The following is a 16,378-nucleotide window of genomic DNA, read 5'->3' on the forward strand; positions in this document are numbered from 1 at the left end:
CAGTTTAACGCAGTACGAGATAATTAACTCGTTAATTATGAACTACTTTTGTGTTCCTTCGTATTTTATAAGATATTAGAGGTTCCTTAGGCTCATATGTGGAAAGAAAACGAATACGTAGAGTATGAGAACAAGAGAAAATATTGCCTATTTTTGAAAAGTCAAGTATACGACGTCTATCAAAAATGGGCATGCCTAACTAAGGCTCTTTCAATAGAGTGAAAATTATAACTTTTGAGAAAATATTAAATCTGTAACCTACCAAAATATTAAGTGTAAATGATTTGGTCCAAGAGCCGCTGTTAGTCAATAGAAAGGTTGGAACTATTGCAAAGCGCATGTTCCCATATATCTATAAACAGGCAAGAAACCCTTTAAAATAAGTTTAAGCTGTTAATTGATCAAAAGCCCTAAACTAACCACTTCAGTAAAAGCTATGAAACCAATCCTGTTGCAACAATACGCCATTAGTCACCAAAACGCGAGGTTATCAAACAATGTACAATACTCAATAAGAACTGTCACAATCAGAAGAAGTGACAATTGTATGACAATAGTGAGTAATTTGACACATCAGCAAACGAAGGTTAATGAGACCTTCACGACTGATTGATGGAAAGGCTGAGACAATGATCTACTTTTCTAATATTTATTTTAATAGGTCAATAAAAGTGTACACGACAGAGACGCTCAATATCCCGAGCTATACCTATGGTATTGTTTGAAAGAATTACCGTGTGGTCCCATAAAGAACACGAAGGGACGTAGGAAGGAACGTAGGTGGGTTTTAGTCAGTAAAAGTCTCATACACTCTCCTTTTTTATCCTCAGAAAGTTTTAATGATGTCCAAATTAATACAAAGGTGGTCGATTTATACAGTTTGAAAAATAAGTACTATGAGTGTCTGCAGTAGCACAATATTATCAAATCGTAACTAACTTTTTTGTCATGTTTTTATTACTGCTGCCTACTCCTACATTTGAAATTTAACTCAAGATCTCTTATTTTAAATAGAAGTAAACTATTTAATGATGCATCACGGACCTACATAGTATCCTAATGCACCATCCAACATAACTATTAAACGCCGACTCAGAAAGATAAAAGGTGCCGCTACTCATTTTGTATTCACGAATTTCGCACGACGTTTACATTCATCTGATGACAAATCCCGTATCAATTTGAATCTCTGAATTGCAATTCTGTTGCAAAAGCAACACTTCTATTGAATATGTAAAAGCGTTCTTACCTATGAGAAAAGTTATGGCTTAAAGGAATCTTTTGTGAATAATATTTCACATAAACCTTCCTCCAACTTTTGTATGTAACTTGATGTTATTGTAATTATCAGCACTACTTTCAAACTAGAAAAATAAAATGAAGGTTCTACTACCGTCGAAATATAACTCAAAGATATGTAAATATAGTAATATTTATTATATAATAATACGGTTCATAACCCAAAGACTATAAACAATAGAGGACCAAGAACTGTTCCTTGAGGAACTCCTCACCTAAAACATCCACTACTAACATCAAAGCATGTATAAATACTCCAAACTGAATAAAACAAATAGGAAAACCCTCACATACAATTTGAAGTCTTCCTCAACTTAAAAAAAACAATCGAACATCAGTAGTCAAGTCTTAGCTTTCCACGCGTGAGAAGTCGATGGTTTATTCAAGAACCAGATTAACGCATCGCTTTCGTTTACGCGACGAGCATGCGCGATGAGTGCGCGCAGATTAGTGAAGCGGCGTGTTTGTTGTTGGTTACGGACCTGTGTTGTTTTTAGGTTGATTTTGTTGATGTGGTTTGTTGGTGGCGGTTTTTGATTGATGTTGTACATGTAGGTAAGTAATATAATTTGTGGTGACGATTTTTTTGTCTTATAAAAGTTTCCCGTTAGTTAAGTTGTCTCTTTAAGTTTTTTTTTTTTTTCAGTTTAAAGTCATTTATATTTTATACATGTGATACATATTTACATGACGTAAAAAAATCCTTATTTATACATATATACAACTAAAAAATGGCATCAAAAAACTCCTCATCGCTGCCCACCGGGAGTGTACCCAAGAGGCTGGCAGCATTGCCACGTTGGATGGCAATGCTTAATTTTTGACCAAAATAAAAACCAGCCTTTGGGTCACTTGAAGTGTCAGCAAGTCGCTTTGCCAGATCTTTAAAAAGCAGATGAGCACTTGGACCCCACGGCCCGAGGGTTTCAACCCCAAACGGCTCAAAGGTATAGTTACCAACCAGGGTGCTATATTTGCGCCGTTTGAGGTTCTCTGCAGCCGCAGCAGCGGAACCAGCACATCGCGCCGAGCTAGGAAGGTGGGATGGTGCAAGAGTATCGACACAGGTCGCGTCCCATACTAAAGACCTACCCATCTTCCACGGGAACAACGACATACCGTCTGGTCTCTTGCCATCGTCGCGTGCCAGACCACTGGGTTCTAATATGGCTGGAACGCTTACGGCAACAAGAGCTCGACGGATTATGTCATTGATATTCGCATGCCGTGCAAATCGTCCCGCGCTGCGGCTGCTTGCTGCTTGCTGCTTGCTGCACGACAAGCCGTGGTGTCCAAGGCTGCTGACAGCTTCACCACAGTGGCAGCGGTGAGGAGAGCAGCACGGAGCACCCAAACGCAAGCAAACAGCAAGCCGGAAAGTGGTGTCGTCAAACAAGTGTCTCTTTAAGTTAAATATTCTAATCCTAACTATTGAGAATTAGGATTAGAATATGTGCGGAAGAGAAGAAGGAGAAAAGAAACTATACTTTAACAATAATAAAGGGTTGTAATGTTGGGGTTCCTGTGGAATGAGGAAAAATTGGTATAAAAAAGTGTGCCTATCCGAAAATTGTAGACCAGCTTGATATAGTATGGCAGTCTAATCCCAGTGTCTAACCGCGACATTGACATTTATGCCAAAAAGTGGGCGGTCCCACGACGCAGGCGCAACTTACATCATTATTTGTGAGAACTCTGAATCATTATGCAAGTTATTCATTTTAATTGGAGCACTGGTTTTTGATGAATGTTTTTTTAAAGTTAAAAAGAAAGGCACCCATAAAGACTTTATTAACTTTACTTCCAAATTAGATCATAAATTTTAAGCATTGTATTACTTTTTGTAAAGCTATGTTTTGCACTCAGAAATAATTTAAAGGCTGCTTATACTATATTTGACCGTTAGTCATCGTAGAAAGGACCAGTCGTTATTAGAAGACATGTCTATAGAATCTTACAAGATTCCGGAGATATTATTTTAAATCTTATAAGATTTCAATCACATGTGTCTCGAACAAATAAAATATTTAAAGGAAAATTCAAATGTTATTGGCACTTAAAACGTACTATCAATAAATATCTAAGTAAATACGGAAACATTTAGTTGAAGCTCTTTCGGAATACATGTGAGCTCTAATGTAAGAGAAATAGACAATCTACATATCTTGTGGTGTAGGGTTTTTCCAGTATACTTGATATAACTTAGTGAAAGTTAGTGCCAAAACATGCTAAAAATAAACTTTGTAGGTAAACAACTAGGTAGTTCTTTCGAAGTTAATATCGATATATGCTGAATATAAAATATTAAATTTGATTTCAAAGGACTCCAATTCTGTTCTAAGTTTTTATCAACTTTTAAATCAAGCGTCATCAATTAAGAATATTATTTTTGATTAAGATACCTATACAGTATTTTTAATGCATAAAGCGGTTGGTATTAATTATTGTTTTCAACAGCTTTATTTATACTCTATTTTAAAGCGATTAACGGATGCCAGAAATGCGAAGGCCTTGGACTCGATTACATTTTAACTGAATATTGTTTATAGGAAAATAAGTACTCTATTTATAGGCTGAAGTGATCTACAGTTGAAGGGTACAAAGGCGAGGTATTCTCAACTTTTCAAATAAGAGTTGTACCACAATGTAATTTAGGTACCCATTTACGTTTAATTCTCACGATGCGACTTAAAATATTGTCAGTCAGCGTATTTTTGTCTTTTATATAGGCAAACAAAAAAAAAAATTAGGTCTAAAAATATCATTATCATTACTCTGTCCAGCAACCATCAGATGATGATAAGCCCCTCCCACTGGGCGTGTCTCCCGACACAGACAAAGTAGGTAATGACATCTGCAATTGACATAGTAATGATGATGACAAGATGATACAGCAGTTTAAAGTCTACGTCTTTTACATAATCTGATTAACCTATCCATTTTCTCTGAAGTCCATTGTGAACCAGTAACTCTTTGGAATCTCACAGTCAAGGCTGGACTTTCATCTAATTCTTCTGATCATAAAAAATACTCATGCTATGCAATGTAGATCTGACATTATTCTTCTTTTTTGTCCACAGATAGTCTGTATATGTTTTCACGGCGGTGATGGCTACAACTGTCCTTACGGACACAACTGCGTGCTGGAGCCTGCGCCCCCGGGCCGCACGCCGCCGTGTGCGCAGCCCGGCCTCACGTACTGCGTGCACCCCGACCCTTATCCTGAGTAAGTTGATACACCTATTCATGAATGTTTAGCTCCAAATTTTTGTCCATGAAATCAACAGTAACTAATCAGGTCAAAAACTGCCTTATATTTACTTGAAACTTTGAGCTTTTAAAAGTAATGTTATTATCCATAGCTAAATCCGTAATATGTAGTTCAGCCTGATCACAAACTTTCAAATACTACGTTAGCTTGAATTGATACTCGAGTTCATTTGAGCTTGAAGTGTACTCTACGTGCATATCAACAGTGAATTTCTGAATTTCTTGAAATATCTTTTAGACAGCTCAATTCATCCATTTTACAGCCTACCTTCTGCCAGTGGTGAAGGAGTTCCTTGCCGGTTCATAATTTTACATCCCATTACATTACAACTCTCACCATACTTCCTACCTTTAACCAACTTTAACAGTTTTCAAACATTTTCCAGAAAGATAATCCGCCAACTGATCGAAGCCGGCAGATACGACATCAAAACCCTCCTCTCAGACGAGACGCGAGACGAGTTCTCTCTGAAGAAGAATGACTACCCATATGACTACGGACCCAACTCACTGCCGCACGTCGACCAGATATCATTGGTCAATGACCCTCATTACCACAAGAGTAATCCAAAGTATCCTACTAGGTATAATCATGGTGAGTGCGATATTTTTATTTTTTAACCCCCGACGCAAAAACGACGGGGTGTTATAAGTTTGACGTGTCTGTGTGTGTGTGTGTGTGTGTGTGTGTGTGTGTGTGTGTGTGTGTATGTGGCATCGTAGCTCCCAAACGGATGATCCGATTGTAATGCGGTTTTTTTTGTTTAAAAGGTATGTCAGTCGGGAGTGTTCTTAGCTATGTTTGGTGGAAATCGGTTCAGGTCTTCAAGGTCATCAGCTCGTTTGCTAGATGTGATAGGAATGTTACACGCTCAATTTACTTGCAAGTATATGTGGGATGTGAAATTTGAAACACTAATGTCTTTTGGAACCACTGAGCTGGTCTGCTGTTAGGGCACGAAGGTAGGAGACGTAACCCTGAACTGCCTTTTAGTAAACCCATCGAGTTTGGGCTCGTTGACTTTGTCTTGACGAGTTCTCTTCAAGTTTCTGATTGACGAGAACCTGATACTGGAAATGGGATGTGGCGGATGAAACCCTGGAATGCCGGAATGAAACGGATAAACCGATTTATATTTTTGCTGAAAATCTAGAATGTCCAAAGGTTAATCTTTATTGATTCTCAATCTGTGCAATTCTCCCAGAGCAAGTTTGTCATGAGGATTGTTAAACAGCTTCCTTTGGCCGAGATCGCATATAGCGACCCCTTCTTAAGATAAAATAAATTAAATGAAAGAAGGAAAAATTAAGGAGCTCCTTTAAAAAGCATGAAATAAAATTAAATTGTAAATTTAAAAAAACCCCCGACCCAAAAAAAAAGTACGCAATAGTTATGACGAAAGGTTAAAAACGCTAAACCCTATAAAAAGCAAAAAATAACTTTTAACACTACGTAAACTAAATTTTGACGTGTCGGGGGACCGCTTTTTACCTTCATAAATACTTACATAAATCAAATGATACCTACCTAATTACAACATTCGTGAAACATGTATCTAAAGTAATGAATTAGAGCGGTCCCCCGACACGACAAAATTTAGTTTACGTAGTGTTAAAAGTTATTTTTTGCTTTTTATAGGGTTTAGCGTTTTTAACCTTTCGTCATAACTATTGCGTACTTTTTTTTTGGGTCGGGGGTTTTTTTAAATTTACAATTTTTGTTGGAACATCACAGTTTAGGAAGGCAGAGAAAATATATTTTTCAGTATCCTCGATACTTCTGGATCCATGAAATGACGTCTAAATTCGGTTTTCTGTATTGTTAAAGCCGGACCTTTATAAAGCAAGTTTTGCATTTTTTGGTACCTCAAAGCCCACGCGGTCGAGGTCACGGGCAGCAGTTAGTACATAAGTATCAGGAATTAGTTTAGGAGAAACGCAAATATCGTGTTTATGGCAGTTAATGAGATTACGCTTTAGTTTCTTGCCAATCTATTCACGCAAACCAAATACATTCTAAATAGTGGCCATTTACTATTACACTACTCTAATTCAATAACCTTTCCGATATTTGGAATTGAGCCATTTAGTTCAAAGATAAGCTCTAATGGCCCATTACCAGAAACTTCGCATAGGTCAAGCTTTTACTTTCTAAAAGTAGGTTACCTTAGACTACACTTTGGTAGCAATAAATAGAATCCAGTAATTCGTAAAACAAAAAAACAAGTTTTCTGAACTTTGTAAAACTCACTAGGAAAACTCCAAAAATACTGTTTATAAAATACTAAGCTAAACAGTCATACAAAACACCGTGAAGGTTTTATATATTTTGTAATTTGCGAGTGACCAAAATTCTCTGGTCGTGTAGAGGCAGAAACTACAAACGCACTATGGTGAGAAGAAACTCTTGCAAATAAATCTTACAAATCGATTCGACAACTATCTATGGACATTAAGTATACCTGCGTCCACGCAATCGAATATTTATTGAAGGAGGACCGTTCACATGTTTTACTGTAATGTGTAAACCATTGCTATTTTAAATGGTGTTGATAGGCCTCATCAATTATTTAAAAGTAAACTTATTCCAGCATTTAGTATTTCCTCATTCAAATCAGTATTGCAAGATGAGAGATCATCCTCTTACATCATTGTAATCACCTCTCTCTACACATCTTATCATTCGTCTTTAAAGCTATACTTGAAAGAAAACAAGAAAGAAAGAAGACATATGTTAACTAATCAAAATCATCATTTCTACTCGGACCCTCAAGACACAGGCTGTAGCTTAGTTTGAGGGTCATTGCCAAACTTTATTGTAATTATTTTTGATGACTAAATAATTTTGAATTTTAAATAAATAATTTTGAATTTATTTTCAGACATATTCGCCCAAAAGACGCCTTTACAACCACCGACAGCGAGCGACCCGTCTCCCTACAACAACGTATATTCCAATTTCTCCAATTTCGGTCTCCGTGGTTACTCCTCAAACGGCTACTGGAATCCCATCAGAAACTTCGTGGACTATAACAAAGGTCTAAGACCAAGCCCTTTTGATCATAAGTTTTTTGACGGTACGAATTTCTACCCGAATGGTGAGAACAACGAATGGTTTCGACCTTCTTCTGGTGTGTCGCAGTATAACCCTAATGAGTGGTGGAAGTAAGTAATAAAATGTAATATAATATAATTACATACTATTTCTAGATGCCAAAATCATCATTGAAAGTAGGCCAGTTAGATTTATACTTTCACGCCAATATTTATACAGTACAGCACCCTCAAAAACTTCCTAGTTTTATGACTCTCGAAGTGGAATCAATTTAATTCTCAAAAAAAATAACTAGGACATTTAATACTTACGTAGAATCTACCAACAAAATAGTGATCGTCTTATTTCTTTACTGACAAGTTAACAACCTATGAAAAGATGCGCTAACTTCCCGAAACATCAACTATTTTCACTCGAAGATAGAAATCTATAGGAACTCGTTAATTTCTTAACACAGATTGTTTCAACGTCTCATTAAAAATGATTTACGATAAATTTAGAATTCCTAACAAAAGATAAAAAGTATTGTGGGAATCACAAGTGTCATATCAGTAGAAAGAATAATAGCAACACATACATTATAGAAGAATTTACATACTTTTTGCGTCATGATTCATGTTTGTTGGAGAAATTTCTTGCATTTCATTACAAGGCTTGTGAATATTATAATTGACTGATTATGTGTTTCCATCAAAGTGCCGGTTTTGAGCCCTGGACAAATTGTTGAGAACTCTCTAATCTATGTAAATAATTGTTATTACATATTTTTACCTATGTACGTGTTGCTGGGGAGTTTGTTGAGCTGCTTATTCTTCCCAGCAAAAACACATAGCCAGTGGCGAAGGGTGGGCGATTTGGGGGCTGTCTTTTGTTTATGACGTTCAAAAAGTGCTGATTTATCAGAATAATTTGAAGAAAAGTTATTGAGTTCATTTGTTTTGCTATGTAGATGAAAGTTATCTACCTTCTGGTGAGATTCAGTTGCGTATATAAATTCAATCTAATCCCCTTACAGATACGTGTCACCATCTCGTTCCGACAGCGTGACAGTGCAGCGCTCTGTCACATTCCCGACGCTCACCGTTAGTGCTAAGCGGCGCAAGCGCAACGCTGAGCTCGTGAAGGCAGCTGAGAAACGCAAGCTGACGGGGGCTGAGGCTCTGAGGATTGCGCTAGGACTTGCCAAGTGAGGATGATAGTTTTGTTTATTACCCTTTTTGTAAGGAGAAAAATAGAACATATAACAGAGAGAACACAAAAACATAGTAATGGTGCAAGGCACATGTCCTATAATATTAAAGTAGGTTCAATTATTATCTGTCCAACAAAAAGACAAATATACGGCATTTTGGTTCAGTCAAGAGAAACTATATTTTGTTATATTAAGTGTACCTACTCGTATTCCGTTTCACCTAAGTCCGGATACATTTTTGTCCGATAGAAGAATAAGAAGAAGCTATCTTTTTAGCGAGGTTTGTTCATATGGAATAGACGAATTTAACGAAAAAATGCCTTGCGATTTTCAGTGACAATGTAGTGAGTTATTTATATTTTCTTAGTAATCTAAGCTGTTGCAATAACCATCAGTCTTGTTTCCAAGTGGCTCCCTCTTGAATAACAATAGGGAAGTAGGTACCTTATAGTACAAGAGCTAACAGAATCTTTAACACCTCACAACTTTCATTTCCTAGTTCGTAAGGACCGATTGCAAATGTACCGTGCCTATTTGTCCTGTACAACACATTTCTTGTTATATAATTCGATGTTTCACAGCGAAGATTCAGCGGAACGCCATCGTCGCCAGGCTCCGAACCAACAAACTCTGTGTTCCGTGCGAACAGAGTTCATCACTCCAAGAGCGGCTTTGAACAACAAGGGCAACTGGAAATACGTGGTCAACATGCCTGATATGATGTCTCAATTAGTACGAGCCGAGATTTGCACGTATGTTTTTTGTTTCTTATTGTAAGTTTGTGTTTAGCGCCATCTATCATAGCGCTTGAGAAACTTTGTAACAGCGCCATCTTTTGTCGAGTAGCAACATTATTTAAAGTTTTAAAACTTGTTTTAAAAATTCAATCCAATTATTTATCTATATCTACATAGGTAATTATTTTATATCCTTAATGTTTCGTTACAGGTCAACACAATGCAGTGGATTATGCTCGGTGCCACCTGGATATACTTCAAAATGTGAACAAAAATACATTCAAAAACGTTTGGTAGCTCTCCAATCTAACGGTCAAAATCTATACACCGATGTTTTCTGGATACCTAGCTGTTGCCAATGCACATTTACGGCAAATGCCAATTGAATTTATTTAAAATTCATCACTTGTGATCTTATTTAAACTAGAACTTTCACACTTTGTTGAAAGTTCGACTATCTGATACTAGATGGCACTACTATCGTTAATGTATTATTTTGCGAATGTGTAAGATAATTTCACTGCCCTATAATGTTTAATCATGACATAGATATATAATATTAATAAATATTATGAATGAAGCATTTTATAATCGCTTTTATCCTAAAGGCAGAGTATTATAATTAATTATGTGTAACAAAGTATTAATTAAAGTTTATAGTGGATGGTTTGTAAATAGTAGATATTCCAATATGAAATCTTGTTAGATATTTAACTTAAATAATTCACATTGTCACCATTTTGCCCATATTATTGTGTAAGTAGCTACAGACAAGACGAGATATTAAACTATCGTTGGAATGAATGAACTAGTTCTGTTAATGCATATTTTCAATATCTTATACAGTCTTAGACACAGTAACAATATTAGTATTAGGATTATGATCTCTCAGATACCATCTGAGCAATTATTCTTAAGAGTAAAACTATATTTGTAAAAAAATATTTGAACTAAATAAATACCTATGAAACGTCAGTGTATGGCTACAAAGTAAGAATTTAAAAACTTTTCATACCCATAATAAGTACATAAATGTTGGTTACATACGGGAATAGGAGTACGTAAGCTTACAATTCATCGCACGTCCATTTTAAGGCAGTAAGGAAGAAAAAGTCAACTACGTTTGCCGAGTACGGTGAAAAGGAGGGCTAGTGAATCTCACTGATTTTGTTTGTATGTTTGTCAGTATGTTACGATGTCGCGGATACAAGAATAAATATTCCTCTCTTTTGTACATTTAATTTTTATTTTAGTTTTTAATAATTATATTATATGAATATAAATGACTCCGCTTTTTTTTCTTCCTTAAAGTATCAATCCTGGTTTAATATATAATCCTGGTTAAATATTTTACTTTTTATGTAAACTAAATACACAACGTCATAACTGAAAACTCAGTCATACAAAGTCAAAGTAGGACTCATATACCTCCCTTGGGCTATTTCTTTGACCCATATGCTGAAAATTTTACTAAAATGCAGGGTACATTCTTTTAACCAGGCTAAGGAAATTTCGGAAATAGGCAAAATTTTCTTCAATCTATAGTCTTTTAAATTAACTTAAAACTACCGAGAAAAAAACTAATTATACTCAAAAGAAATTAACCCTGATAATTATGATAACAATTCTAATACATATACAAGTTCCCTAGTCTTTGATCCCCTAATTCTTCCTACGGAGGGAAAACATGCATCGCATCGCATAGGACCGCCAAAATACTCGCAACTCGACAATGCAACAGGTTTGAAGGCGACGTGAACGTGGGGGCATTGGGAATCGGATGGACAGATCGATTCGCATGCTGAGGCACATGTCTTTCTATGCGAAAGGGTGCAACTCGAGTTATTTACTGGTACAATTTCAGGTATTGCAAGTCTTAAAGTAACTTTCTAATTTTGTCAGACATTAATAACTAATTAAAATTGAAGGAAAACATACTGGGGAAATCTGGACATTGAAGTCTGAAATCGCTTGTGTCTTGAGTAGGCAAGCGTGGTGATTATTGCTCATTCCTTCTTGGTGTGAGAAGAGGCCTGTGTCGTTTCAGCGAGACAATTGTACCTTTACACAACAGCTAGATTTTAGACAGTTTACTTTCCATTTGGTTAAAATTTAAATATGAAGCAAAGAACAGAATAGATGTAGGTATGAGATTGGGGCCAAAGCCGGGGTTGCGGGATTGTTCGAATGAGTAACCGCGGTGCTGGTCATAAAAGACTCCAGAAGGAACAGTTGTTGGTTCTCATCAGTAAAAGTCTGACACTCCCACCCACTGCACCCACAGCGAGAGAGGTCAATTGATAATTTCCCACCAAAAATATCAGTCATATCCCACTGTTTAACATTTTCTCTCAATTTTTATCTACAAAATGTCCCGTGCAGCTGTTTATAAGGTCGTCACTCCGGGGGCGACGCTCGCTATGGCCGAACCGTAATCTCCACTCAAGGACTTCGTCTGCTTCAACGGGAATCATTTCTTTGACAGTTAACTTGCAAACTCAGCTCTTCATGAAGTATATGGTAAGTTTGAGATCTGATTGACTTGAAACAAAATAAATTGTTTGTACCTACTTATTTCTTTAAAAGCTCCTGGGACCGACATATTCAAAACAAGTCCACGTTAAAAATGTTAAACTTAAGGGGTTAGGTCAAATAGTCTAACCCTTATTCGGTTATATCCCACACCTACCAATTCAGTTTGCAACATTATCGAGCCTTCCGAGATCAAGAAGACCCCTAACCAACACAAGTGAGCCCACAAAAAAGAAATCATCAAATATGAATAAGAAAACGTAACCTTTTCCCATATTTTCTTCGTCTACTGATTAAGACACATTTTTCGCGGTACTCCGGATGGGCTAACATATTTTTCCTTCTATTAAGTTAACGAGACATCGAGGGGTGAAATCGCCACATCTGGAGGGATGGAAAATCCAACCCTTGGCCACCCCCGGGGTTACTGAGCCTACCTTAACAAATTTTCCCTTAAGCGTAACTCGATGTACTGTTTATCAAGGAAAGGAAATCCTTTGAAGTGTCTCTTAACGTGATTAGAGAAAACTTTGAGGAAAAATCTTTATTTTTTCTGTTTTTTTTTCTCGTAATTACCGTGGTTTGTTCAGGTGTTTATTCTCATAATATGTGCCTATTATTGTCACTATATTAGATATTGAAATTAAAATAGAGGAAATACTACAAATCGCCAATTATCAAGTTAAAAATATGTAACGTCGTGTTTAAAACGGGACTAATTTTATTCACACCTTATTAATTTTATAAGTACTACCGATATCCTAAAATGCCAGTATGTGTGTGAAAATTAAAGTTATAGAAAAAATATCGAAGCAATGTTTCTCGTAGTTAACTCCGAGAATAAACAATAACATGACAAATAACAGCTAAGACGTTCTTAGAACTAAAATAACGTACCTACGCTATTCAATATTCCAAAAGTGTATAACTCAAAAATTATCCCAATATCAAGCGCTCACCACTATAAATCTAAAAGCACTTAGCGAGCGCTAAAACTGACGCGATGTCGCTTTCGAAAAAAATATAAAAATTCAAGCAAAAAGTCGCTCGACACGCGTAAAAGTAAAAGAGGAAGCGGGGAAAAAATCAATGCCTGCGTTTTATGTTCTATGCGTGTGACAGATCCGTTGTCATGGCAACCGTGACGGGGGCTCCACTCGGCGGGAAAGAAGGTCTTATGTCAAACGCGAAAACAACAAAATGGCAGCTATGGTTCCCGCGCAAAGTTGCGTCAGGAACGCTGCGTTCACGTTTAAGCTTTTATTGTTTTCGGAAGTGGAGTGTGCGTCGTGCGAGCGAGACGGGGAGGGCAAGGGATCCGGTAATCGATATTACGCACTTTTGTAGCAATGGAATTGGCGCGGCACGATGCAAGAAACGTTTGCACGCGTTGCAACTACTTTTGAATTTTTGATCGCGGTTTTACTTAGAACTGTTCTGGTTTAGGTTTTGGGGTATTTACCTAAGTTATAACATCGAATTAATATTTACCATATTTTGCAAGAGCATATTATTAAAATGAATTTGTATATCGTCTGACTAAGAAACCATGGGCAAAAAATAATTACTTTTTTTTTCAATTATAACTATAAACGTGGCCACAGTTAAGTCAAGCCCAAAAAAAGGATCTCTACGTTCGCCAGATGTTCAAATTATGATTATCACGTATGTTAGAGAAAAATAATGACGTTTTTACAGAAACTGAGTAATACAGGGGTGGGGGGTGAAATTCTGATGAGTCACTTAGGTACGGGCCGCTGTGCTAGTCATACAGTTCGCGAATTCGACCACTTCTCGGAAAAGAAATTATTTCGGTTCTACAAATGGGAATAATATTATTTGATGCGACATTTATGATGTAGAATTTTGGTTGAAAGGAATATTCTGAATGTGTTAGTATTATAATTACTTAGTTACATTGAATGGGGTAAAAATAGTCTTCATAAGTAATGAAAATATAAATTCAGAAATATAAAATGTTGTCATAGAAAATATTGATCAACTACATATTATTTTAAAAATATACTAGCATTATTTAGATGGCATGAGAGGTGTTTTTAATAAAAAATGCACCTATTTAAAAAAAGTCTTTTTAGGAATATAATAGCTACCAAACGATTTTAGACATAAATAAGTAAATAACAATCAATCTATTCAATAACTTATTTATTTTTACAACTTTTTATAATTATTAATATCCATTTCAAGCCAAATACTTATTATTTTTCTCTAAATCAAAGACTTCATACTTATTACCTTCTGAATACACTACAAAAATGATTTATAACACACTGGTCTGAAAACTAAAGTCTGCTCATAATATTTTTAGTGAAACACAAGTTCTGAATATAACGTAGCGTCTGAAACTTAAAGCATTAAAAACTGTCTTAAATTCTCACTCGTACAAACTTTGTTATTTAGAGGCACACTTTATATACGCGGATGAGAAGGCAACTTGTTCCTATAAGTTGTTCCTGATTTTATGTTTATGTAGAAAGGTGTATTATTTATAAAACTAGAAAGTAGTCTTTCGTGGTTTCAGTTATAGTACAAAACCCACTCTTTTGCGCAACATAAATAAATAAATAAATAAATAAAAATAAAATAAAAAAAAAACATTTGCATAACTGCGCAGTTAGCTCTGTATTTCAAAAGAGCTTAGGTAGAGATATCGAAAGAAATTATTAAGTTTCACTTGGATAGCAAAGTAATTATAGGTCACCCAACGCGCTTGAATTTTATTTCGTATCATAAGTTAAAGTAATCGAAGAGTCCAGTCTTTCTATCATATATTTACGTGTCATAGATAGGCAGATTAATTGAATTTTAGTCAATGACAGCATTTAATATTGACTGTATGTGTATCTATCATCTAAAAGAAGTTATAGGTAATATTGGTATGTTAAATCATGTTGAAATCAAAATTAAGCTACTCTTTAATTTTAAGAGGTTCAATATAATGTGCTTTGTCACATGAGAGTGTAATTTACATTGGAGATATTTAGATGAACTTAATATGAGGCAGTATTATAATGTGATTGTGTCGAGTATTGGTAAAAGTATAAATATATGCACACACATTCAGGTCACCCCTTACTATGAAGTAGTTCCAGACTTGCAGACAGCTTACAAACTTCAAGTCGAGGAATATGTGACCAATAGTACGTAGTCTGTATGGGCTCTGCTTATATAAATAGGCGTTCTTTTTATTCAGATCAAGAAACCTATTTTGTCTAAAATAATTTACTGTGTTGGGAGCATAAATAAAGAAATACTGTTGCAACACTTTATGCTATAACGACTGTTGACAACACCCTCCCCACCCACTTCGAGTACAACACTAATTACCAAAATATTGTGGGCAAACCACATTCCGCAACACGAAAAAGATAAGGGTATCAATTAAAAAGAGTTTGTCAAGTGCATCCCTTAGCACGAGACCACGGGGCTCCTCAGCCCAGATTTAGACAGAGGGGACTGTAGTGCTGAACACCGTACGTACTGCACTGGGGTTCAGCCCTCCTTGCACCTTACGGCCTGCCAAAACAATCGGAAACATCAACCTGTCGCGAAATGGGGACGAATGTCGCACCCTCTTAACCAAATTGCGTAATAATTTTATTAACCCTTTTCCCAAATTTTAACCTTCAATTTCCGCTTTACTCTCGCCTTCGCGCGACATATTCACAAAAATGACATCAAAAATATTTTTCGTTTACCAAACAGGAATTGTTGTAAGTTGGTTGAAACGCATCTACAAAGCGGCAGCAAACTTGTACCGATCGATAGCACGCCAACGCAAAAGCTCCAAGTAAACAGATCGAAGCTTTGAGCGAACTCCGAATCGAATCCCGCCAAATGCAACGACAGCTGTGCGTAGCCCGTAGCGCGCGTAGCCGGCCGCGGCAGAGGCGGCGCCACCGGGCGGCGTATTATTATTATTTGTAAACAAGCTCGCGAGCGTGTGCGGGCGCGGGGCGCGTCACGTGACCGCGCGCCATTGGCCGCCCGGCAGCTGCGTCGCGCCGCGCGCGCCAGTCCGCCGCCGACCGTCGCCGCGTATACATGCACGCAGATCGCCCCCGCGCGACGCGACACGCGCACAACTGACGCGATCGCGAACTCCGATTCCCTTTTTGTTTATTTTTCGCTTGCGTCCTTCGGACCGTTTTGTTTCCGAGGCAGCGAGACGAAGAAAAAAAGGAGGCGCGGATGGATCGAGCGAGAGAAGGTACAGAGTTCGCGTCTTACACAAAAGTTTTGTGGCTAAATGTGCAAGTGTTTCCAAGTAGT

General features: G+C 36.8%; 1 protein-coding gene across 2 annotated transcripts in view; it reads left to right on the forward strand.

Moving 5' to 3' along the window:
• Positions 1-10,677, forward strand: part of LOC110374564 (protein spaetzle 5) — a 33,899-nt gene extending 23,222 nt beyond the window's left edge. Inside the window, exons 3-8 of one of the 2 annotated variants that reach the window (XM_021332317.3) lie at positions 4,380-4,525; positions 4,956-5,164; positions 7,452-7,734; positions 8,640-8,810; positions 9,403-9,568; positions 9,765-9,906. In XM_021332317.3, coding sequence (XP_021187992.3) covers positions 4,380-4,525; positions 4,956-5,164; positions 7,452-7,734; positions 8,640-8,810; positions 9,403-9,532 — 939 coding nt within the window. In that variant the 3' untranslated portion in view covers positions 9,533-9,568; positions 9,765-9,906. Of the gene's footprint in view, positions 1-4,379; positions 4,526-4,955; positions 5,165-7,451; positions 7,735-8,639; positions 8,811-9,397; positions 9,569-9,764 lie in introns of both variants that reach the window. The other variant, XM_021332316.3, reaches the window with a different exon arrangement.
• Positions 10,678-16,378: the final 5,701 nt, after the last annotated feature.

Source organism: Helicoverpa armigera, chromosome 4 (assembly GCF_030705265.1).
Source record: "Helicoverpa armigera isolate CAAS_96S chromosome 4, ASM3070526v1, whole genome shotgun sequence".
Lineage (NCBI taxonomy): Eukaryota > Metazoa > Arthropoda > Insecta > Lepidoptera > Noctuidae > Helicoverpa > Helicoverpa armigera.